This window comes from Microcaecilia unicolor, chromosome 5 (genome assembly GCF_901765095.1).
Source record: "Microcaecilia unicolor chromosome 5, aMicUni1.1, whole genome shotgun sequence".
Lineage (NCBI taxonomy): Eukaryota > Metazoa > Chordata > Amphibia > Gymnophiona > Siphonopidae > Microcaecilia > Microcaecilia unicolor.
In genome coordinates this window covers 214465166-214492123 of record NC_044035.1, presented here as the reverse complement: position 1 = coordinate 214492123, position 26958 = coordinate 214465166, and the positions used below count along the sequence as shown (strand labels likewise).

Sequence of the window (26958 nt, the reverse complement as noted above, 5' to 3'; positions counted from 1 at the left end):
AACTGCCCTTGTGCCTGCCAGAGACCACTCCTGTCACAAATGTCAGTTCTGTGAATGCAGGATACCTGAACACCCTAATACAGAGCAAATTCTTTCACTATTTTTATTTTATTCAAAACCATTATCCTTTGCAGATTACAATCAAACTTGCATAGGAGAAGAATAGAAAAATATATAACAAACACTGACATAGTATATAACTAGACAACAATCATCTACTAAAAATGTATAATTTTAGTAGATCGCCAACTTATCAGTAATGTCATCACATGCAAAATCTGGCATTTCCTCATTTCTCACTGAATGCACGCTGAAACAATCAAGTCTTTAAAATCATTATAAACATTTCCATGTTTCTAGTGATCTCGCAGAGGAAGGCACAGTGTTCCAGAGTTTTGGTCTAGCTATATAGAAAATCAAAGCTCTACATTCTTCCAGGTGAACTGAACGAAAGGCGAAAAATCTAGTAAATTAAGTGATCCAGTTTAGTTATTGAAGAGCTATTTTGAGAAGATTTTATTAATTCCTAAAGAGGCTATTCCACCAGTATCTAAGTTGTATTATATTCCTTTAAATGTCAACCCCTTGATGTTAAAGTTTCCTCCGGAGCTGACCAAGTTTTTGAAATACAAGATATATCCCAGGACAGCCTTAATTTGACAGAATTTATGGAAAAATCTGATTCTGAAACTATCTCATGCAACTCTTATTGTGACATTTTTATTTCCCCAAGACAGAAAACATGTCATGAAACTTTATTTTCACCACAGGCAAAATCTCGTTATGGGCCAAAAAGTTTTGATTTTTCCTGATTTAACAAAGATCACACTGGAGCTTAGGAAGAAATGTCTTTTGTTTTGCCCTCAGGTGGTTTCACTTGGGGCTAGGTTCCTATTGCAGTTTCCTTGTAAATGTTGCATAACGTTTTCTTCAAAAAATATGTATTTTTTGATCCTCAGCAATTGAAGTTTTTCTTGGCAGCAAAGAAGTTGGAACCATCCCCTGCCTTGGGTAGAGAAGCTCAGACACATGCTTAAAAATTATGTTTAGCTACTTCAGTAGGGTTTTTTTAGTTTGTTTTTTCATCCTTTAATTGACCAATGCTTCAGGGTTTATATTTCCTTATTCTTGGATCTCATTCTCATTATTGTGGTCTGATGAACACTATATTATTCCTTGTGAAGTAGGAGAAATAGAATTTATTTATTCTTCTTTATGTTCCTTCTCAAGTGTTTATGCTTGTTAATTATTTCAAATGTTAATTAAAAAAAAGTGATCCAGAACATAAAGTCCTTGAGGGTTGGTATAAATGTAACCTTGATGCAATTATGTAGGTATACAATTAGTCAAAACGTTTCCACCCAGGACCTTCTCATAGTAGGAGACATCAATCTTCACCTTGAAAATACTAACTCAAGCAATGTACGTGAATGTAAGGACTTCCTCCAACTATGGGAGCTCAACTGGCCAAATATGCAACCCACCCATAACAAAGGACACTCACTAGATATTATCTCCCACAAATTCTCATCAGAACCAACTCTCACACTTATAAATACAAAATGGATAGCCACACCATGGTCAGATCACTACAACGCAAACCTTTCCCTCCGCTGGAGAACAAAAAAGGCACAACAAAAACAAGAGGAAAAAACCTGCACTACGAGAGGCAAAATAGATCCACTAACATTCTGGCAACAATTCTATACTGACGAATGGACAACACCTACAGACTCGCCCCAATTTCTCCAAGAATGGGACAACAGATGCAGAACACTACTAGACAATATGGCACCTTTTCAAACCAGAACCTCACATAGAAAAAACTCAATACCATGGTTTAATGAAGAGCTGAAAGCACTAAAAACACAGGTCAGAAGATTAGAAAGAGCATGGAGCAAAAAAGAAAAAAGACGAACACACACTCAAAGAATGGAAACAGCTACAAAGAAAATACAAATACACTATCAGACAAACTAAAAAAAACATACTACAAAACCAAAATAGGACCAAATTACAAGGATACACACAAACTCTTCTCACTCGTAAACAAACTCCTAAATACTACACCGGTTACCTCTAATAATACAGACACCCCATCCGCAACCAATCTCGCGAAATACTTCAATGAAAAAATTATAAAGCTCCGACTCAAGATACCTACCAACAGTACTGAGTACACAAACATCCTTGAACGTCTAGACCCAAAACCCGGGGAATGCCCAGCAGACCGATCATGGACCAACTTTGATACGCTATCGTCAGAAGAAATTTCACAATGGCTTGGAAAATACGTCAAGTCACAATGCAAATTAGACATCTGCCCTACTAGCCTAATAAGATCCGCCCCCAAACAATTCAAAAAAAGACCTCATGAATCATGTAAACCACAGACTTCAAATGGTCTCTTTCCCACGGACAAAGGGAACATCCTACTTACTCCGCTGCCAAAAGATGCTAAGAAAAGCACAATGGACCTAACTAATTATCGTCCAGTAGCATCAATTCCACTCATAATCAAACTCATGGAGGGCATAGTAACGAAACAACTTACTGAATAACTAACTAAACACTCAATTCTGCATGAGTCTCAATCAGGATTAATGTCAAATCACAGCACCGAAACTGTACTAGTATCCGCAATGAACTCATTCAAACAAGCAATTGCAACTGGTAACAACATACTCCTCCTACAATTTGACATGTCCAGCGCCTTCGACACGGTTAGTCATGAAATACTATTACATATGCTAGAATACTTCGGAATAGGAGGCACAGTTCTCAAATGGCTCAAAGGATTCCTGACCACAAGATCATACCAAGTAATAACGAACGCGGACATATCATCCCCATGGATACCAGAATGTGGAGTTCCTCAAGGATCCCCCCTCTCTCCAACTCTCTTCAACCTAATGATGATACCTTTAGCCAAACTTCTAGCCAATCAAAACCTTAACCCCTACATATACGCAGATGATGTCACGATTTACATACCGTTCAAACAAGATCTAAACAAAATCACCAACGAGATCAACCAAAGCCTCCAAATCATGCACTCCTGGGTGGACGCCTTCCAGCTAAAACTCAACGCAGAAAAAACACAATGTCTTGTACTCACCTTACAACACAACACAAACAAATACTCCACCATAACCACACCATACTGCTCTCTTCCCATCTCACAAAATCTGAAAATTCTTGGAGTTACCATTGACCGAAACCTCACACTCGATGCCCACGTGAAGAATACAACGAAAAAGATGTTTCATTCCATGTGGAAACTCAAAAGAGTAAAACCTTTCTTCCCGAGATACATCTTCCGTACCCTGGTACAATCAATGGTAATAAGTCATCTGGACTACTGCAACACACTATACGCGGGCTGCAAAGACCAGTCTATCAAAAAACTCCAAACAGCCCAGAATACCGCTGCCAGACTCATATTTGGAAAAACCAAATATGAAAGTGCAAAACCCCTAAGAGAGAAACTTCACTGGCTCCCACTCAAGGAACGCATTACATTCAAGATCTGCACAATGGTACACAAAATCATTCACGCAGACGCCCCGATCTACATGCTAAATCTCGTGGACCTGCCTCCCAGAAATGCCATAAGATCATCCCGCAAATTTCTCAACCTGCACTTCCCCAACTGTAAAGGACTAAAATAGAAGCTGATACACTCCACCACCTTCTCTTACATGAGCACGCAGTTCTGGAATGCATTACCTACAGCCCTGAAAACTACTGACGAATTAATGAATTTTCGCAAATCCTTGAAGACACATCTCTTCAACAAGGCCTACAAAGAGAACCCATAGCCTTACAAAACTACACCATGAATCCACCCAGCTATGATAGTCCACCTTCTATACTATCCTCCCTAACACCTCCTTCTCTCTTCCCTTACTTATCTTTGTATACTACCAATTGTATTTGATATCCTGTAATGACTATGTCATAACAAAAGTCTGTACACTACCAATTGCATCTGGGTGGGATAATGTGGGATACAAATGCAATAAAATAAATAAATAAATATTTGATCAGTAACCAGTGAAGATGAATTAATGTTGGAGAGCTATGGTCAGATCTTGATAATCAATAATAATATATCCCAACAAGAAGAAGAGAATCTCAATATCACACAACAATAATATTTCTCTATTTAACGAAGGCAAAATTTGTTCTTCAAAATGGACTTTTGTTCTGTGAAGTGCATCAAACTTTAAACTCTGAAAATATGAAAAGGAAAAAGCCTCTGAAACCCAACCTCCAACCCAAATACTTATATTTAGTAACACAGGTTGGGAGTCCTCTGAAATGCTCTCAGTGCTTTCTGTGTCACAATACTCTTGAAGCTGTAGAATATTTTACTCACCCTACAACCGGGAGGAAGTTCTTTCTGAATTTTAAAACCACTTGCTCATCGGACTTTGTAGTGTATTTAAATGTGTGCCCGTGCCCAAACATTTATGTTGCGGAAACCACACATCCCTTAAAATGACGAATTTCTGAAAATAAAAGTTGCTTAAAACAGCGAAGAACAGAAGCCCCCATTGTAGCACATTGTCTTGAAATGGAACATGATTTTAGTATTGTTTAGATTCCTAATTTTGTATTGTTGGTATGTTTTGTATGTGACAAAGGTGTGTAATTCTGTTTGATGTAGTTTCTGTGTAGAACTCTGCAGCAGTCCACTTGTTCTGTTTTACCAGTAGTGTTCTAGGGCCCTGTTAGGATTTTTCAGGTTTTTTATTATTTCATAATATTCCCGGTAGTGGAGAGATTTATGCTGCTATTACTCAGGTAGTATGAGAATCAGAATATATAGAAACATGCATGGCTCATAATATTATTCATATGGTATCTTCTATGGAGAAAATATGCTAGTTATGATCTGCATCTGTTGATTGGGGGGAGGGGGAGAGGGTTCTTATGAATTAAATGTAAACATACTTTACATCCACAAGAATTGCCATACTATGTCAGACTAAAGGTCCATGAGGGTCATGTATGAAGTGTGTCATGTATGCGAGCATTGTCTATCAAGTGTGTCCCAACTGAAAAAAGGTTGAGAACCACTGTCCTATATGGATGTCCCAGTCCCCCCCAACAGGATTCAAATAGAGTCTCAAAAACAAAAACCCACTGAACAAAGTTGCAGATAATGCAGAGCCCTGTGCTACACCAGAAAGAATATCAACAAAATTAGAATTTCTGCTGATTTTTGCAAAACTGTTTTTAAAATTTGGCTCATATGCCCCTGCTGGCACCAAAGCAGCATCTTCACTCCATCTACAACTGTCATTCAAATAGATAGAGGATTCAAATATAGGTTTCCTGAACCATGGCATGTAGTCAAAGGTCCAACTGTGAGCTCACATTTAATGACCACAATAAACTGATCTTACCTCATGGATATCATCTTCAACTGCTTGAAATTCTATTACTAGTTCCAACTCCTGCATACGTTTATTGGCAAGCATCACAAGCTGATGTACCTCCTTATCCACCTTGTTATACATCACTGTCACCATCACAATAGCATCTCTGTAACAAGAACACAAGCATTAAAATTACCTAACAGGAAGTACTGCTGTTGTGCCTTTGACTCATGCCTTTACATGTAAAACTGCAGCTACTTTCACAAAATAATACTGTTGTGCACGCTGCATCATAACTGTAACGAAGACACTGCAGCTGTATGCTCTACACTATGCTGTCGTACACTCTCCACTACCAACAAGACAGATTCCAATATTTAACAGCTGCGAACAACATTTTTTTAAATGTTAGCTACGGCGGTTGAATAAAAGATATATATTCAGAACAACTATCTGGACAACAAGGGCTAGATTCTATATATGGTGCCCAAAAAATCGGTGCTGAAAAAGCACTATTCTATAAGCCGCGGTTAAAGTCAGGTGAGGTTTACAGAATAGCGCTTAGGCCCGGTAATCGCACCTAACTATAGGCATGGTCATTTGCATCAACTGAAACATGGTCAAATGTATGCGCCTACATTAGGTGCATATCCCTGTTATTCTATAACAATGTGCGTTAATTTTAGGAACACCCCTGTTCCACTCATGCCCTTCCCATTTCCACACCCCTATTTTCAGATCGCGCGTAAAATTTAGGCACAGATCCCGCACCTACATTTACATGCGTGAATTTCAACTAAATTTAATTAGTGCCAATAATTGCTTGTTAAAAAGCCAATTATTGCACTAATTAGCTTATTTAATTAAATTGCATGTGTAAATTGGGTGAGCACCAAAATTTCCACATAAACGTTTTGGCAACTTTTACAGAATTAAGGGGCAAATGGCGATGAATATATGTGCACAGTGGTTATTACCAGAACTATCCAGAGAGCAATGATATTCAGTCCACTCTATGGAGAACTATCTAGATAAATATAGGACAGCAGAGTGAATATGACTGCCCTTCATATAACTTGATGCTCTGCCCACACTCCATCCACTCACTACCCAGCACTATCCAGATAAAGCCGATGGCATTGTAAGGATTTTCAGCGGCACTATCCACATGAAGGGCAATTTTATAAACTAGTCACTAACATTTGTACACCCATTCTATGACCCTGGTGGCCTGGTGACTTCCTCCCCTCCCCTTACTTGGAAAAAGATGGAGGCAGGAGAGTGGGCGCAACACTTCCCACCCTCCTGCCTCGGGGCCCGTCCTGAACAAAATGGCGGTGCCCAGCCCCAACCTGGTGCATCCTGGGATGCACTGGGCAGTGCTAAGTGCTATATAAGGAAGAAAACTCCTTATATGGTGCTTAGCCCCATCCAGTGCACCCAAGGAAGTAACAGGCCAGGGCTGGGTGCCGCCATTTTGTGCAGAGCGAACCCAAAAGCAAGAGGGTGGGAGGTGTTGCTCCTGCCCTCCTGTCTCCTCTTTTTCACAGTACAGGAGGGCGGAGGAGGAGGAAAGGGACGGGGAGGGGGAGGAAGAGGGGAGTGGGGTGTCACTAGACTACCAGGGCCATTGTTGCTTTTGGGACAGGGGTCCACTACAGCACCAGGGTCATTCTTGCTTTGGGGGGGGGGGGGGAAATCAATTGTCTTGGATGAATTTTGTTGTGCTGTTCACAATCCCTTCCCTGATGTGTTTTGTCTATAGGTCTATGTTTGCTATTTTGATTTTTGATGTTCTACTTAAGTTATCAATAGTATTGTTGTGGTGTGCTGTGAACAACAGTGTAACAAATATGTGAATAAATATATATCTTTTTTGTCCTTCCCTGAACATGTTCTAGTTGGACTCTCTCACTTTTGAGATACTTGAGCTGAAGAAGATTCTGTTTTTGAAAGCTTGTCAAAAAATGGATTGTTAGCCCAATAAAATAAAGGTTTCACCATATTTTCTCTTCTTTTGTTCTGATTTATTTCTATTTATTAATTTTGAAATGGGATGATCTGTACAGCAAATGATCACCACTGTGTACCAGATACACAACCAATTCCATTGCATTTCCAACCACACCAGTTTGCAATTAAAGTTTCCTTTCTTCAGTGCCAAAGACTGTCAATTGCTACAGCATCTCATCTCCATGTACCAGTGATTTTGCCCCAGCAGCACACCCATACACTGTAATAAATCATGTGTCTGCACTGTCAGCAGCAGATTTCTTATTGTTTGTAAAGGATGCCTGGAAGAAAGGCAGATGGCAAGAAGAGAAAGTGGTGGCTACCCTCTGTGAACTTTAGCACGCCTTCAGATTTCTCTGTTATGCTTCTTAGACATGCTAATGAGCTGCAAAGAAAAGTAAAAAGGGAGGTTTCACTTGTCTCTACTTCTGACTTGATGCTAACAGTAAAGACTGCAGTCTATGCTCCATACCCCTGTTTCCTGGAACAGAAATGTTTGGGCACCCCAACATCAGCCACATGCATATCAATACTAAGAGCTCCTAGCAGGAACATCTGGAGAAAAAGCACAAGCAGGTCCCTAACGACCTTCTTCAGTACAGTGCTGATCACACTTGGCACAGCTCATAAGACACATGATTAACCATGCTCACCACAATCAATAACTAACTGAGGTTCTAATTACATAACACATATTTGTTTTTTATCACTATTTTCTGATTCAAATGCTTTATATGCCTACTCCCAGGTACGTAAATAAATTCATTCTCATAATATCATAACCAAAAGACACCCTCTAAAACTTGCAAAGACAAAATTATTCTAGAATAGTGGTGGTAAACTATGATGTTGGAAGTAAAACTGGCCCACATGACTGTCTTATCCAGCCTCTGCATCTTTTAATGACTAATGCAAAAATTGAATACCAGCCTACCAATGATTCCCCTGATAATGCTGCTGAAAAATAAAAGACAAAAAGGAATGTCATCGCTCCTTCCCTGCTACTCACTTGAAAAGTAACTGCCTCCAGGGTTGCCAGAAAACAGATAAATTTACTTTTCTGTTTTTTGGGTTTTTTTTTTTTTTTTGCCACAAGCCCAACTTCCGGGTTCTCCATTGTCCCATAGGTAGACCGTGAGAGTTGGAAACCTGGAAGTCAGGCCCATGGCAGAAACAACCGGGAACTCTGAAGTAACACAAAGCATTTTAAAAATAACACACTCACTAGATATGTAATAAACCTGTCCTACCAAACCAATTTTAACATTTCACATTTCAATTTTTATTTACTATTTTTATTTACTATACCACAAATAAATCAAAGCCTCCAAATCATGCACTCCTGGCTGATGCATTCCAGCTAAAACTCAACACAGAAAAAACACAATGTCTTATACTCAACTCACAACATAACACAAGTAACTTCACCACCATATCCACACCAAACTTTTCTCTTCCAGTCTCAAACAATCTGAAAATTCTTGGAGTTACCATTGACCAAAACCTCACACTCAAAACCCACGTGAAGAATACAACGAAAAAGATGTTCCACTCCATGTGGAAACTCAAACGAGTAAAACCTTTCTTTCGGAGATCCATTTTCCGTAACTTGGTACAGTCAATGGTGCTAAGTCACCTGGACTACTGCAATGCATTATACGCAGGCTGCAAAGAACAGACTATTAAGAAACTTCAAACAGCCCAGAATACTGCAGCCAGACTCATATTTGGCAAAGTAAAATATGAAAGTGCAAAACCCCTAAGAGAAAGACTTCACTGGCTCCCACTCAAAGAGCGTATCGCGTTCAAGATCTGCACGATTGTTCACAAAATCATCCACGGAGATGCCCCAAGCTACATGCTAGACCTCGTGAACCTCCCTCCTAGAAATGCCAAAAGATCAGCCCGCAAATTCCTTGATTTGCACTTCCCCTACTCCAAAGGATTAAAGTACAAGCTAACACATGCTACTAGCTTCTCCTACATGAGCATGCAGCTATGGAATGCACTACCAACTGACTTAAGAACGATTAACGAAATAACAAACTTTCGTAAATCATTGAAAACCTACAAGGCCTACAATGAGAATTCATAGCCTATTATAACACCTAACCACTTCACCCTATTCTGATAGCCACTTTTCTATAACTTTGCTCAGCCCCTTTTTTCCTCTTCCATGATCTTGTTATAACACCAATTGTACCTGTCTCCTGGAATGGCAATGCCATAACAGGTTTTGTAAGCCACGTTGAGCCTGCAAATAGGTGGGAAAATGTGGGATACAAATGCAATAAATAAATAAATAAATAAGTTGTTTACAGTAGTTAACTAAGAAGAATGGAATTGAAAGAGAAGGATCAAGACACAAACAGAGGCCTAGTTTACATCAGCAACTAAATATAGGGAAATAACCCGAATTAGCTCTTGAAAAGCAAGCAATATAAAAATTACAACATTCCCTGGAACACTAAAAGAAATTGGGCTGCTGCAGGTCCCTACATAGAAACTGCATATTAGCAGACACCTGTGACCTCAGTCACATATGCAAAGCACAGACGGAGCCTTATCAATTATAGAATAAATACCCACAGACTAGAACACAAACACAAACAACTGGAAACCTCAACAAGGCACACTTGGCAATGCTGAAGAAGTAGAAACACAAATTCCTATTGTACTGTGCAAAAGACAAACTAGTCAATATTCAGCCGGCAGAGGTCTTTTTATGTTTCAATGTTTTTATTGATGATTTCACATGGTAATACATCTGTTTGATTAAGTACATGACTGGTATTACATTTGCCAATCTTATATACAACAGTCCAAAGCTGCTATCATCAAAATTTGATTTTGTCACATTTTTCTCCCCTGTCCCCCCTTATTTCTTAACTAGCCGTTGAGCCCGTGAAAACGGGCTACTTTTGGAATGGGGGGGGGGTTCCGAGCCCCCCCCCCCGAGGTCGGCGCCGCCCAGCCTCCCCCGGAGTCGCCGCCGCTGCCGCCCCTCCACCCGGCCCGAGCAGCACTGTAAACTTACATCAGCACGCAGCAGCAGGCACATCAGCAAAGCTGCCGTCAGGGTGGGCTTCCTTCTCTGCCTGTGTCCCACCCTCGTGTGACGTAACGTCGGCGAGGTCGGGACAAAGGCAAAGAAGGAAGCCCGACGGCAGCTTTGCTGATGTTCCTGCTGCTGCGTGCTGATGTAAGTTTACAGTGCTGCTCGGGCCGGGTGGAGGGGTGGCAGCAACTCCGGGGGAGGGGGAGCGGTTCCGACGTCTGCAGCATGCCAGTAGAGACTTCCCTCTCTGTCCCGCCCCCGTCATCATGTATTGACGTGGGGGCAGGGCAGAGAGAGAAGTCTCTACTGCGCATTTGCGAGTGAGTACGGTCACTCGTCGTTTATATGTTTGATGCCTGTTTGGTTCAACAGTTTTATGGATGACATTTCCGAACCAGCACATTCCACATGCTGAAGATGCATAATCTCAAAGATGAAAACATTCTCTAGAGAACCAAGTGGCTATAGCCTGTCATCAATGTTTTAACCTTTTTCAACCCCCACCCCACCCCTCTTGTAATAATTCAACAATATACTGACTTCTCCAAAACTAACACAATGAATGACAAGTTCTTTAACTCCTACTGTTCCCCACTCCATATCCCCATATTCCCTCCCCTTTCCAGCTTCTCCCCCCTTATCCCATTGCAACGCTCAAAGTGCCAAAGAAGCGTAATTACCTATGCCAAGGGAGTTTGTTCAGGATTTGACTGTGTGCTCGGGGTGAGATTATATTTAAATACGCCCCCCCATACTGCCAAGAACCTCCGCTGCCTTCCCGGTGACAGGCCCGCACCTTTGGCCTCCCAAATCATGAGCTCATGCAACTTATTCCTCCAATGCCAAAAGGAAGGAGGGTGATCCAGCAGCCAATAGAGGAATATATATTTTTTCCCCACAATGCAAGCCTTCCCTAAGAACAGCTTCTCCCGTCGCGTACCCGTGCTTCAAAATCCAGGGGCACTAAATATCGCTCTTTCAAAGGTTAGTCTAAGTGTTGTGCCTAGAACCTCTTGTAGAAATCGGGAAATTGCAGACCAATAGCGAGAAATACCTCTACACTGCCAGAGGCCATGAAAAAGTGTTGCCTCATTCCTTGTACATTTAAGGCAGCAACGTGAAGCCGTTACCCCCATATGGACAGCCTGTCTCTGAGAAACGTAAGCCCTGTGCACTGATCTAAAATGGCACTCCTGAAGCTCTGCACTATGGATCAGCTGTGGGCCACTTTTAAGGGCTGTCAATAGTAACTTCGCTGATATCTGCTTTCCCACCTCCTCACTCCACCTATTCGCCACCACCTGTAAATTACGAACTTTCTCTCTACTACATAATTCCCTATGGAACCACGCTACTGAGACGTTACCTACTGTATCACCCTCCAATAGCGCTCGTAGCTGTTCGCCAAAGCCAGATGACAGGCTATCCAATGGCAACGAGCGCATGTCGTGAGTTATTTGCCCGTATGCCAAGATGCTCAATGGGCCTCTCCCTCCCAACTCCGCAAAAATCTGGTAATCTATCAAAGAACCGTCCGATTGGAGTAGTTGTTCCAGCCTAGTCACTCCCTTTTCCAGCATCTGACGAAACACCTTTGAATCCCTCCTCGGCGCAAAGTCGAGATTCCCCTGTAAGGGAAGCCACATACTACTCGCTGGGTTCTGTCCCCAAAACGTTGACAATGCTCTCCACAACTGCCACACTGGGCGCAGTAGCACACTATCCCGAAAATATTCTGGCCAGTGTCTTCTAGGGGTATGCAGCAAGGAGGCCACATTCCATGGGTCGAAGTAACTCTTTTCCAACCCCAAATCTATATAAATACTGGTCCCCAACAACCAATCTCTTAGATATCTAAGTAGACATGCTTGATTGTATTTCCTAAGGTCTGGAAACCCCAAGCCTCCCGATTTTGAATGGCCCACCACCATTTTCCACTTCATTTTCGCCTTCCTACCCCCCCCCCACCCCCCAACAAAATCTTGCTGCCACTTTATAGAATGCCTCTAGGTCTTGCCGCATTAACCACAGTGGCAATACTGGCATTACATAAAGCCACCATGGAAAAATAATCATTTTAAGCAGATGCACCCTACTGTAGAAGGACACTGGCAATACCGACCAACTTGCCAGTTGGGCTTTTGTCTCCTGTAACAGTTTGGATACGTTGGTCTTGTATACCATTGAGGTGTCCATTGCTAGCTGTATGCCTAGGTACCGGAACCTCCCGGTCGCCCATTTTAGGGGTCTTTTTAAATGCTGATTATCACCAGCTATGTTAGACCCAAATGTTCAGTGCCAAGCCATATCCAGGCACCAACATTCAATATCCAGGTCTACCCGGAATGCTGTTGGCTGCCAAAACGTATGCCGGTTCCCCTCAGTCCACCTCTGTGCCCCTCCCCCAAAATGGATTTCTGGTTACTCCACTGTGTTTTAGTGCCCATGTTATGTTTTATTTGGTTTACTTAGACGTTGTAAATTAATGTACACTTCACTTGTCCGTCCCATACACTGTGCATGTTTTATATTTTTTATATCAAAGTTTTCTTTCTCAATTCGTTTGTTTATATATTTGGCTTTTAGTGTGTATTTGTTTATGTATTATTTAGAACTGATATTTACATTTTTAAATGTCATATATACCCCTGAGGCAGCCCAATAGTGGGTGAAATGTGGACCATGTCAGGTACTCTTGTTAATAAAGGTATTTCCTTTGAGAACTTTACTCTGGCATCTGCTGCTTTTTGTGCATTCTACACTATTTGCGGATCAGAACCTCTCTTGTTTTTCTGCCTTCTTCATATTCAGGCAGGCTTGGGACCCTCTTTGGACATGGGGCCAAGGGAACTGCCCTGATTGTAGCCCCCCACCCCACCACCATTCTTGACATCTGTTATCTTTATATTTTACACAGTACAAGTAGAAATGTATCTCTTTCTATTTCTCTGGTGTTGTACTACATGCAAGTTCTGGCTTCTTGGGATATCAGTTTAATTTTTATCTATATATTTCTATTGCTAGTTTGTGGTCACTTATTATTTATTTGCTATCTGTGTTCTGTGTGTGTGACTGAGGCCAGGTATTCTGAATGTAGCAATCTGTAGCAATTTGGCTTGTTCAGTTTTCCCAGTTGATATATTGATGTTTAAGGGCCCACTGTAATATTTAGGGTGCTGCATTTTCATAGGCAGGGTCCTTGTTTTGGAATTTAGTGCAGGCATGGTAGATTTGCTCTAGGTCATGAGTGACTATAGAGTTTTGTATTACTTCACAACACGCCTTGTACCGAGAGGTTTTATGTTGTTGTTACAATGGATACACTATAATCATAAATCTCTTTGTATGGTGAGTTTTATGGGCAAAAGTCCTAGCTCTGGGGAAAGAACAGGAGGATTTTGTGTATGCAGATTTTTGGGGGGTTTTAATACTATATAGGGGAAGCATATATGTGTTGGGGGGCTGTGGCTCAATGGGGGCTGAAGATAGTCCATCTCCCCCAACCCTCAACTCTCTATGTATTGCGCAGGTACTGAAGTCTGCATTGCTGCCCTTGCTGCAGTTATTTGTTGAGAGTGGGGGAAGGGATACAGCCTGGTGCAAGACAGAGGCACAACAGGTGGCAGGGTTTTCTCTTTCAAATAAAGCGAATGCTACATACCTGTAGAAGGTATTCTCCGAGGACAGCAGGCTGATTGTTCTCACTGATGGGTGACGTCCACGGCAGCCCCTCCAATCGGAAACTTCACTAGCAAAGTCGTTTGCTAGTCCTCGCGCGCCCGCGCGCACCGCGCATGCGCGGCCGTCTTCCCGCCCGAAACCGGCTCGAGCCGGCCAGTCCAGTATGTAGCAAGACAATACACTTCAAGGGAAGACACAACTCCAAAGGGGAGGCGGGCGGGTTTGTGAGAACAATCAGCCTGCTGTCCTCGGAGAATACCTTCTACAGGTATGTAGCATTCGCTTTCTCCGAGGACAAGCAGGCTGCTTGTTCTCACTGATGGGGTATCCCTAGCCCCCAGGCTCACTCAAAACAACAACCATGGTCAATTGGGCCTCGCAACGGCGAGGACATAACTGAGATTGACCTAAAAAATTTACCAACTAACTGAGAGTGTAGCCTGGAACAGAACAAACAGGGCCCTCGGGGGGTGGAGTTGGATCCTAAAGCCCAAACAGGTTCTGAAGAACTGACTGCCCGAACCGACTGTCGCGTCGGGTATCCTGCTGCAGGCAGTAATGAGATGTGAATGTGTGGACAGATGACCACGTCGCAGCTTTGCAAATTTCTTCAATGGAGGCTGACTTCAAGTGGGCTACCGCGACGCAGCCATGGCTCGAACATTATGAGCCGTGACATGACCCTCAAGAGCCAGCCCCGCCTGGGCGTAAGTGAAGGAAATGCAATCTGCTAGCCAATTGGATATGGTGCGTTTTCCTACAGCCACCCCCCTCCTATTGGGATCAAAAGAAACAAACAATTGGGCGGACTGTCTGTGGGGCTGTGTCCGCTCCAGATAGAAGGCCAATGCTCTCTTGCAGTCCAATGTGTGCAGCTGACGCTCAGCAGGGCAGGAATGAGGACGGGGAAAGAATGTTGGCAAGACAATTGACTGGTTCAGATGGAACTCCGACACGACCTTTGGCAGAAACTTAGGGTGAGTGCGGAGGACTACTCTGTTGTGATGAAATTTGGTGTAAGGGGCCTGGGCTACCAGGGCCTGAAGCTCACTGACTCTACGAGCCGAAGTAACTGCCACCAAGAAAATGACCTTCCAGGTCAAGTACTTCGGATGGCAGGAATTCAGTGGCTCAAAAGGAGGTTTCATCAGCTGGGTGAGAACGACATTGAGATCCCATGACACTGTAGGAGGCTTGACAGGGGGCTTTGACAAAAGCAAACCTCTCATGAAGCGAACAACTAAAGGCTGTCCTGAGATCGGCTTACCTTCCACACGGTAATGGTATGCACTAATCGCACTAAGGTGAACCCTTACGGAGTTGGTCTTGAGACCAGACTCAGACAAGTGCAGAAGGTAATCAAGCAGGGTCTGTGTAGGACAAGAGCGAGGATCTAAGGCCTTGCTGTCACACCAGACGGCAAACCTCCTCCAATGGAAGAAGTAACTCCTCTTAGTGGAATCTTTCCTGGAAGCAAGCAAGATGCGGGAGACACCCTCTGACAGACCCAAAGAGGCAAAGTCTACGCCCTCAACATCCAGGCCGTAAGAGCCAGCGACTGGAGGTTGGGATGCAGAAGCGCCCCTTCGTCCTGTGTGATGAGGGTCGGAAAACACTCCAATCTCCACGGTTCTTCGGAGGACAACTCCAGAAGAAGAGGGAACCAGATCTGACGCGGCCAAAAGGGAGCAATCAGAATCATGGTGCCTCGGTCTTGCTTGAGTTTCAACAAAGTCTTCCCCACCAGAGGGATGGGAGGATAAGCATACAGCAGGCCCTCCCCGAAATCCAGGAGGAAGGCATCCGATGCCAGTCTGCCGTGGGCCTGAAGCCTGGAACAGAACTGAGGGACTTTGTGGTTCACTCGAGATGCGAAGAGATCTACCAAGGGGGTGCCCCACGCTTGGAAGACCTGGCGCACCACTCGGGAGTTGAGCGACCACTCGTGAGGTTGCATAATCCTGCTCAACCTGTCGGCCAGACTGTTGTTTACGCCTGCCAGATATGTGGCTTGGAGCACCATGCCTTGATGGCGAGCCCAGAGCCACATGCTGACGGCTTCCTGACACAGGGGGCGAGATCCGGTGCCCCCCTGCTTGTTGACATAGTACATGGCAACCTGGTTGTCTGTCTGAATTTGGATAATTTGGTGGGACAGCCGATCTCTGAAAGCCTTCAGAGCGTTCCAGATCGCTCGTAACTCCAGAAGATTGATCTGCAGATCGCGTTCCTGGAGGGACCAGCTTCCTTGGGTGTGGAGCCCATCGACATGAGCTCCCCATCCCAGGAGGGACGCATCCGTGGTCAGCACTTTTTGTGGCTGAGGAATTTGGAAGGGACGTCCCAGAGTCAAATTGGAGCAAATCGTCCACCAATACAGGGAGTCGAGAAAACTCGTGGACAGGTGGATCACGTCCTCTAGACCTCCGGCGGCCTGATACCACTGAGAGGCCAGGGTCCATTGAGCAGATCTCATGTGAAGGCGGGCCATGGGAGTCACATGAACTGTGGAGGCCATGTGGCCCAGCAATCTCAACATCTGCCGAGCTGTGATCTGCTGGGACGCTCGCACCCGCGAGACGAGGGACAACAAGTTGTTGGCTCTCGTCTCTGGGAGATAGGCGCGAGCCGTCCGAGAATCCAGCAGAGCTCCTATGAATTCGAGTCTCTGCGCTGGAGAAGGTGGGACTTTGGATAATTTATCACAAACCCCAGTAGTTCCAGTAGGCGAATAGTCATCCGCATGGACTGCAGGGCTCCTGCCTCTGATGTGTTCTTTACCAGCCAATCGTCGAGATATGGGAACACGTGCACCCCCAGCCTGCGGAGTGCCGCTGCTACCACAGCTAGGCACTTTGTGAACACCCTGGGCGCAGAGGCGAGCCCAAAGGGTAGCACACAGTACTGGAAGTGGCGTGTGCCCACCTGAAATCGCAGATACTGTCTGTGAGCTGGCAGTATCGGGATGTGTGTGTAGGCATCCTTCAAGTCCAGAGAGCATAGCCAATCGTTTTGCTGAATCATGGGGAGAAGGGTGCCCAGGGAAAGCATCCTGAACTTTTCTTTTTCGAGATATTTGTTCAGGGCCCTTAGGTCTAGGATGGGACGCATCCCCCCTGTTTTCTTTTCCACAAGGAAGTACCTGGAATAGAATCCCAGCCCTTCTTGCCCGGATGGCACGGGCTCGACTGCATTGGCGCTGAGAAGGGCGGAGAGTTCCTCTGCAAGTACCTTCTTGTGTTGGAAGCTGTAAGACTGAGCTCCCGGTGGACAATTTGGAGGTTTTGATGTCAAATTGAGGGTGTATCCCTGCCGGAATATTTGCAGAACCCACTGATCGGAGGTTATGAGAGGCCACCTTTGGTGAAAAGCTTTCAACCTCCCTCCGACTGGCAGGTCGCCCGGCACGGACACTTGGATGTCGGCTATGCTCTGCTGGAGCCAGTCAAAAGCTCGCCCCTTGCTTTTGCTGGGGAGCCGCGGGGCCTTGCTGAGTCGCACGCTGCTGACGAGAGCGAGCGCGCTGGGGCTTAGCCTGGGCCGCAGGCTGTCGGGAAGGAGGATTGTACCTACGCTTGCCAGAAGAGTAAGGGAACAGTCTTCCTTCCCCCGAAAAATCGTCTACCTGTAGAGGTAGAGGCTGAAGGCTGCCGGCGGGCGAATTTGTCGAATGCGGTGTCCCGCTGGTGGAGAGACTCTACCACCTGTTCAACTTTTTCGCCAAAAATATTGTCCGCACGGCAAGGCGAGTCCGCAATCCGCTGCTGGAGTCTATTCTCCAGGTCGGCGGCACGCAGCCATGAGAGCCTGCGCATCACCACACCTTGAGCAGCGGCCCTGGACGCAACATCAAAAGTGTCATAAACTCCTCTGGCCAGGAATTTTCTGCACGCCTTCAGCTGCCTGACCACCTCCTGAAAAGGCTTGGCTTGCTCGGGGGGAAGAGCATCAACCAAGCCCGCCAACTGCCGCACATTGTTCCGCATGTGTATGCTCGTGTAGAGCTGGTAAGACTGGATCTTGGACACGAGCATAGAGGAATGGTAGGCCTTCCTCCCAAAGGAGTCTAAGGTTCTAGCGTCCTTGCCCGGGGGCGCCGAAGCATGTTCCCTAGAACTCTTACCCTTCTTTAGGGCCAAATCCACAACTCCAGAGTCATGAGGCAACTGAGTGCGCATCAGCTCTGGGTCCCCATGGATCCGGTACTGGGACTCGATCTTCTTGGGAATGTGGGGATTAGTTAAGGGTTTTGTCCAGTTCGCAAGCAATGTCTTTTTTAGGACATGGTGCAAGGGAACAGTGGACGCTTCCTTAGGTGGAGAAGGATAGTCCAGGAGCTCAAACATTTCAGCCCTGGGCTCGTCCTCCACAACCACCGGGAAGGGGATGGCCGTAGACATCTCCCGGACAAAGGAAGCGAAAGACAGGCTCTCAGGAGGAGAAAGCTGCCTTTCAGGAGAGGGAGTGGGATCAGACGGAAGACCCTCAGACTCCTCGTCAGAGAAATATCTGGGGTCTTCCTCTTCCTCCCACGAGGCCTCACCCTCGGTGTCAGACACAAGTTCCCGAACCTGTGTCTGCAACCTCGCCCTGCTCGACTCAGTGGAACCACGTCCACGACGGGGGCGTCGAGAGGAAGACTCCCTCGTCCGCATCGGCGAAGCTCCCTCCGCCGACGTAGTCGGGGAGCCCTCCTGGGAGGTGGCCGCGGTCGGCACCGCACGCGGTACCGACGTCGGGGACCTCAACCTGGGCGATGGGCCAGCCGGCGCCATGCTCGACGGTACCGGAGGCGCAAGCACCGCCGGTACCGGAGGGGTAGGGCGCAACAGCTCTCCCAGAATCTCTGGGAGACGGCCCGGAGGCTCTCGTTCAGAGTGGCTGCAGAAAAAGGCTGAGAGGTCGATGCAGGTGTCGACGTCAGAACCTGTTCCGGGCGAGGAGGCTGTTCCGGGCTGTCCAGAGTGGAGCGCATCGACACCTCTTGAACAGAGGGTGAGCGGTCCTCTCGGTGCCGATGCCTGCTGGGTGCCGAATCCCTCGGCGACCCAGAGCTCTCGGTGCCGACACGGGGAGGAGACCGGTGTCGATGCTTCTTTCGATTTCTTCCGAAGCATGTCACCGGAGCTCCCCGGCACCGACGAGGAGGACGTAGAATCCATCCGTCGCTTCCTCGGGGCCGAGACCGAAGAGGGTCGATCTCGGGGGGGCTGTACCGCAGGAGCCCTCAGGGTAGGAGGAGACCCACCCGAGGGCTCACCGCCACCAGCAGGGGAATGGACAGCCCTCACCTGCACTCCACTCGATGCACCACCGTCCGACGACATCAGGAGACGAGGTCCCGGTACCACCGACGTCGATGCAGCTATCCGATGTCTCGGCGCCGATGCAGAGGCCCGATGCCTCGATGCACTCGATGCAAGGGCGGCCGAGGAAGATGGTCTGGACGCTGACGACGTCGATGCACTCGAAGATCCCGGTGCCGATGCCGACGAAGAGCCCGAGAACAACACGTTCCACTGGGCTAGTCTCGCTACCTGAGTCCGCCTTTGAAGCAGGGAACACAGACTGCAGTTCTGAGGGCGGTGCTCAGCCCCCAGACACTGAAGACACGACGAGTGTCGATCAGTGAGCGAGATAACCCGGGCGCACTGGGTGCACTTCTTGAAGCCGCTGGAAGGCTTCGATGTCATGGGCGGAAAAATCACGCCGGCGAAATCAAAAGCCGAAATGGTGAAAATTGAAGCACCAAAATTTAGAGGGAGAAAAATCTCGACCGAGGCCGAAAGAGGCCTACCCCGACGACGAAAGAAAACTTATCGGGGCAAAAAGCTGGAAGTACGGGGAGGATTGACACGAAACCCGGGGAGGGTTTCCGGAGCACTTCCCGCACTAGAACAAAGCTTTTCCGAAGAAAAAACACGCTCAAAAAAACTTTGGACGCGCGAGGTCGACTTTCCGGGGCTCGACACGGCGAAAAAACGACCGTACCGAGTGCGGACAAAAGAAGACTGGCCGGCTCGAGCCGGTTTCGGGCGGGAAGACGGCCGCGCATGCGCGGTGCGCGCGGGCGCGCGAGGACTAGCAAACGACTTTGCTAGTGAAGTTTCCGATTGGAGGGGCTGCCGTGGACGTCACCCATCAGTGAGAACAAGCAGCCTGCTTGTCCTCGGAGAATTAGTGATTCTAATAACAGGTAGTGTAGATCTGTAAATAGCAATGGTCAAAGCTGTCCCCCCCTCCCCAGCTATTCCTGTAGCTCAGGAACTGGCAGCTTTCTTCATGCAGTTCCTAGCAAATGTTCTGCTACCAGATTCCACATCAGGGAAGCTAGACAGATGGAAGTAGTTGATGCCACCTTTATTCAAGGTATAGATTGCACTAAATAAAAACGTAATGTCTTCTCATTTTAAATACGAATAATGTTTTCACTGTAGCAATACACAGATGGAGAAAATCTGAACGACAGACTCAGTGGCGTTCCTAGGGTGGCTGACACCCAGGGTGGACTGCCGATATGCCCCCCCCCCCCCGGGTGCAGCGTGACCCCCCCCCTGGCGAAACGATGGACACCCCCCCCCCCGGGTGCATCTTTACCTGCTGGGGGGGGGTGCCGATCGTCTGTCGGCAACGCTCGCTCCCTGCTCCCTCTGCCCCGGAACGAGTTACTTCCTGTTCCGGGGCAGAGGGAGCAGGGAACGAGCATTGCCGACAGACGCGCGGCACCCCCCCCAGCGGCAAAACGACGGACACGACCTCCCCCTGGCGAAACGACACCCCCCCCCCCCCCGGGTGCATCTTTACCTGCTGGGGGGGTGCCACGCACCTGTCGGCTTCGCTCGTTCCCTGCTCCCTCTGCCCCGGAACAGGAAGTAACCCGTTCGGGGGCAGAGGGAGCAGAAAACGAGCATTGCCGACAGACGCGCGGCACCCCCCCAGCGGTGTGCACCCGGGCGGACCTCCCCCACCGCCCCCCCCCCCCACCTTGGTACACCACTGGACAGACTTAATTTGACTTAGTAGTGGAAGGAGAGCATGAGATCTGACCTGAACTCGGAGGGATAATCTTCTCCCACCTCCTGCTACCTGATCTGAACTCTGAGGGAAACCCCTCCTCCCGGACATCTGGTAAAGGCTAGAACCACTAATACTTTAAGTACATAAGTACAAAAGTAATGCCACACTGGGAAAAGACCAAGGGTCCATCGAGCCCAGCATCCTGTCCACGACAGCGGCCAATCCAGGCCAAGGGCACCCGGTGAGCTTCCCAAATGTACAAACATTCTATACATGTTATTCCTGGAATTGTGGATTTTTCCCAAGTCCATTTAGTAGTGGTTTATAGACTTGTCCTTTAGGAAACTGTCTAACCCCTTTTTAAACTCTACTAAGCTAACCGCCTTCACCACGTTCTCCGGAAACGAATTCCAGAGTTTAATTACGCGTTGGGTGAAGAAATTTTTCTCCGATTTGTTTTAAATTTACTACACTGTAGTTTCATCGCATGCCCCCTAGTCCTAGTATTTTTGGAAAGTGTGAACAGACGTTTCACATCCACCTGTTCCACTCCACTCATTATTTTATATACCTCTATCATGTCTCCCCTCAGCCGTCTCTTCTCCAAGCTGAAAAGCCCTAGCCTCCTTAGTCTTTCTTCATAGGGAAGTCGTCCCATCCCCGCTATCATTTTAGTCACCCTTCGCTGCAGCTTTTCCAATTCTACTATATCTTTCTTGAGATGCGGCGACCAGAATTGAACACAATACTCAAGGTGTGGTTGCACCATGGAGCGATACAACGGCATTATAACATCCTCACACCTGTTTTCCATACCTTTCCTAATAATACCCAGCATTCTATTCGCTTTCCTAGCCGCAGCAGCACACTGAGCAGAAGGTTTCAGTGTATTATCTACGATGACGACACCCACATCCCTTTCTTGGTCCGTAACTCCTAACGTGGAACCTTGCATGATGTAGCTATAATTCGGATTCTTTTTTCCCACATGCATCACCTTGCACTTGCTCACATTAAACATCATCTGCCATTCAGTCGCCCAGTCTCCCAGTCTCGTAAGGTCCTTCTGTAATTTTTCACAATCCTGTCGCGACTTAACGACTTTGAATAACTTTGTGTCATCAGCAAATTTAATTACCTCGCTAGTTACTCCCATCTCTAAATCATCTCTCTATATAAAATGCACCTCCAACGTTCTAATGAAGTCCCCACAAGTCCCAACGTTCTAAATCCATGGTGGTGTAGATCAAATTTTGCCCATGAGCGTTTGCCCCGCTCTCGAGTCAAACGTGATGACGTCGAGGGCGGAGCAATGGCACTCAACCAATCGCATCGCTACGCCCTCGACGTCATCATGTTTGACGCGAGGGCGGGGCAGACATCGATCTACACCACTACATAAACATTGGAACTTTTGAAGGCTTTAAAAGAATACTGGAGGTGCGTTTTAAATAGAGAGAAGAGAGATGAGGAAAACCAATAGGTGGCTGAAGGGGGGGGCAGGGGAGAGAGCACAATCGCTGGATGGATGCACAGGAGGAAGATGGGAGGGCAGGGGCACAGCACAATCGCTGGGTGGCTGCAAGGGGGGCAGGGGATAGACCAGAATCACTGGGTGGCTGAAGGGGGGGGGGGCAAGAGAAACAGCAGAATCGATGGGTGGCTGTAGGGGGGGCAGGAAAGAGAACAGATTCGCTGGGTGACTGGGAGGGACAGGAGAGAGAGCAGAAATGCTGGGTGGCTGCAGTGGGGCAGGGGGAGACAGCAGAATCGCACACACTCTCTGCCTCACACACACACTATCTGTCTCCCAGACACATTCTCTCTCAGTCACACACACACACTCGCACGGTGCTGCAAACCACGCAGACGGGGGTGGGGGGGAGAGGCAGGGAGACCTAAAACCACAGGAGGGGGGGAAGGGGGAGAGGGTCCTCAGACCTCAGAGGGGGTCCTGAGACCACAGAGGGAGTGGGGAGGTATCTCTGTCACACACACACTCTCTCTGTCACACACACTCTCTCACAGTCAGTGTCTTTCTCTCTCTCACACAGTCTCTCACACTATGTCTCACACTGAATCACATTCACTCTCTATGTGTCACACAGTCGGTCTCACACACACTCTCGGTCTCACACACTCGCTCAAATACACTCTCTTGGACTCACAGAGAGTCTGTGTATTGCACACTGTCTCTCACACACAGTGTATCTGTGTGCAACACACTCTCTCTCTCACAATCACTGTGTCTCACATACACACTCACACACACTCTCTGCCTCACACACACACTCTGTCTCACAGACACATTCTCTCTCTGTCACACACACACACACACTCGCACATTCACTCTATCTCTCACTCACACAGTCACTCTCACACACACTCTCTCAAGCAAACATACTCCCAGGAAAACCTTGCTAGCGCCCGTTTCATTTGTCTCTGAAAGGGGCCTTATTTACTAGTTTATAAATATATTAAAAAGCAGCGGTCCTAGCACAGACCCCTGAGGAACCCCACTAACTACCCTTCTCCATTGTGAATACTGCCCATTTAACCCCACTCTTTGTTTCCTATCCTTCAACCAGTTTTTAATCCACAATAGGGCATTTCCTCCTATCCCATGACCCTCCAATTTCCTCTGTAGCCTTTCATGAGGTACCTTGTCCTAGGGCAGGTCTTATAAACCTAGTCCTCCTCCTTTGGACATACCCAGCCAGTCAGGTTCTGAGATATCCTCAACGAATATGAACAAAATAGATTTGCATGTTCTGTCTCCTTATGTGTATTCTTTGCTGATATCCTGAAAACCCGACTTGCTGGGTATGTCTCAAGGACTGATTTGAAAATCACTTAGTGGTTGAAAAGCTGTGCAAGATGGTTTAGAGAGAAAAAGCCCACTGAAAAGGATTTGAAAAGAAACAGCAAGTTTCAAGATTAAGAGAACACATTCTGAATAAAGGACCATGCTTAATAGATTAGGATTCTGAGGCATGGGGATTTAAGGATACACTTAGGTTTCAGAGAAACATAGGGCAAGAGAAACTGGCAAAATAAACATCCAAAAATCCAGTGGGGAAAATGTGGGATACAAATGCAATAAATAAATAAATAAACATGGTCATTTTTGAACCAGAAAAACGTCTATATTTTTGGTTTGAAAACCACCCTATTTTAGATGTTTTTTGCTCAGTGCACACACACAAAAACAAGCCATTGGAATGCCTGGGGGGCCAACAGTCTTACTAGATTGCCCACACAGACATCCCAGCAGAACAGTGGGGCAGCCTAGGGGGTACTGCAGTGCACTTCACATAAAAGGTCCCAGGTACACATCACATCATAACCCCCTTATATTATATGGTGAGCCCTCCATGAATAGCAATGAGTCCTGACACAAACTGGTACAACTGTCACTTTAAATCAGATGAACAAAATGGAGTCTATTAGTTTTGTATAGAAGGCTACAGAGGTTATACAGAGTTCTTAAGATGGTGTGAAAAGTATTGCGACACAGAGAGATGTGGAACTGTTATCTCAACGCTTCCCAAAACATGCTGATAAGACTGCGTGGGAAAGTATCATCTCAGAAATTGAGAGCTAGGTATCTCACCATTGACTTCTATGGAGAGGTTTGTGTATAAAAGAGGGGACAATTTGCCATAGCTTTGGAATCCTCCCCAACGCTTCTGTCAGACGGCAGGGCTCTGTCCGGTCGTACCCAGAATCTGTCTGCTGAATGTACCTGATTAAAGTCTGATGTCTGTATTTGTACCAATTTGAAGACTTGTCTTTGGGTAAGAAATAAAATGTATCTATCTATTTAAACCTATCTCTGTCTTTATTCTATCTTCTCTTTACCTTACATTTAGCTTACAAGGCACATCACATACACTCAGTCTCTGGAGAAACTTAGACAGTTTTTTTAATAGGCATTATCTGGGAACATAAATGGCCCAGAGTATACCTAGATCCAGGAAGACAGAAAGCAGTAGTTATGGGAATTAGAATTCGATTACAGCCCCTAATGCAAACCCAGAGCAGACCCCCTTGTGATTGGGTGACAATGGAGGTTGGAGAAACCAGACAGAGCCTGTTATGTGAAATAGGTATCTGTAGTCCCCCGTGTGATCTGGAGTCAGAAAGAGGTCCAAGAGGGGGAAATTAAAACAGTGGTGACCGGCCGTACGCTGACCGTTCATTCTATCCTTCTTTCTCTTCTTTTGAACGCAAGAGGGGATACTTATATTGTGCGTTCAAATGTTCTATGTTATCTTTCTATCACCTTTTTTCTGTTCCCCTGCTGTTCTGCTGTTATCCCTCTCATGGACGCTGCCCACTTCAGGGGCATTATTGTCCTGTCCATTCTCACCCCCACTTTAAATACTCCTCTATTCTTCTGTCTTTTTACTTTCTTCCCTGAATGTTTTCATGCCCTGCGCTGCACTAACACGCCTGCTTCTCTGCCCTTTCCTATGCTAATCTCTTTCCCAAATTTTTAACGCAGTGGGGATGATTCTTTGAGTTCTAACTTTCACTTCTACATTCTGTTCTGTTCTTTCTCACCCTCTTTCTTTCTCCTATTCTGTCCATCCCTTTGATTTGAAAGATGTGCGCAAGACTGTGCTTGTTGTGTGAATGATGCATAACAACGAATCCAGGCGACTGCGATTTGGGGTTTGCTGTAAGTTTATTTCAATGTTCAAAATCTTTGGATTGGTCTTTATGCTAGCATTCTCGCTTAACAATCCTTAGAGATTGCGCATTTTCTGTTTCCCATCCCATCTTGTGTTCTGTCTTAATCCCCCCCTTTTTCAAATCCCTGTTCCCTTGTTCTCACTATGTATTCTGTTCTTCCTCCTTCTGTCGACCTTACTTTTCTTCCCCTATCCCTCTTCCTGTTCTCCTTCATCCTAACTTCCTCTGCCTACCTCTTCCTATTAATCCCCTGGGTCTAATCCTGCCCTTTTCTCTTCTGTATGTTCTCGTATCGGGGGAATTTTCTTTACCCTAGGAGAACAGCACGCTTTCAGATTGCTCTCCTTTAAAATCCTTCTGGTTTCTCTGTTCTTATAACCACTCTTCAAAACTGACAGCCCCCACCTTTCCACATCTGCTATTGCCTTTACTCTGTGTGTGCGGCACATACTTTTGCTTGTGCTGACACAGTTATCCTCGAGATTTTTTTTATTATTGCCTCGGGACTGTCCCTCCTACTTCCTACAACTTTCTTTTCTTTTCAGCTGCAAACACTAATTACGGGGTTCAGCTTTGTAGCTGCTTACCGCCGTCCAACTGCTGCTTTCCCCTTATCTCTCTAAGTCTTATCTGCGGTTGTTTTAAACTTCTCTGTCTCTCATGATAACTGTAAGAATTGTATATTCCTTCAGTTCTTTGCCATCCGTATCCACACCCTTGTGCACTACACTTCCCAGCATACCCTATTCTATTCTTTCAGTCCTCTGCACTATGCTTTCCCTCTAACAGCCCTTCTTCCTGTACTTTTCTCGGCTCTTTCTCCTAGTGCAGCATTAGAACCTCTGATTTCCGTTTCTCCTCACGGATATGTAGTTTCTATCTCATGCTCCTGTGTTATCTGTTCCGCTGTTACATACATTTCCTGATTCTGTATCTCTTATCTCCCCTTTTTAACTTATGTAGCAGTATATGGCTGTCTTGTGGTCTGGGGGCGGGTCCGCTCTTTTTTCCTTTTACATCTTTGTGTGTGTTTTTGCACTCCGTCTGACTGGGATTTTTGTGTGAACTATACTGTTCCGTCTCTGTTTATCTTAGTTCTTATCT

General features: G+C 46.2%; 1 protein-coding gene across 1 annotated transcript in view; it reads right to left on the bottom strand.

The window, feature by feature from the left end:
• PLEKHG4 (pleckstrin homology and RhoGEF domain containing G4) overlaps window positions 1–26958 on the bottom strand; it is a 507451-nt gene that overhangs the window by 261902 nt on the left and 218591 nt on the right. The window contains exon 11 of the mRNA XM_030205018.1: window positions 5415–5553. Coding sequence (XP_030060878.1) covers window positions 5415–5553 — 139 coding nt within the window. The remainder of the gene's footprint in view (window positions 1–5414; window positions 5554–26958) is intronic.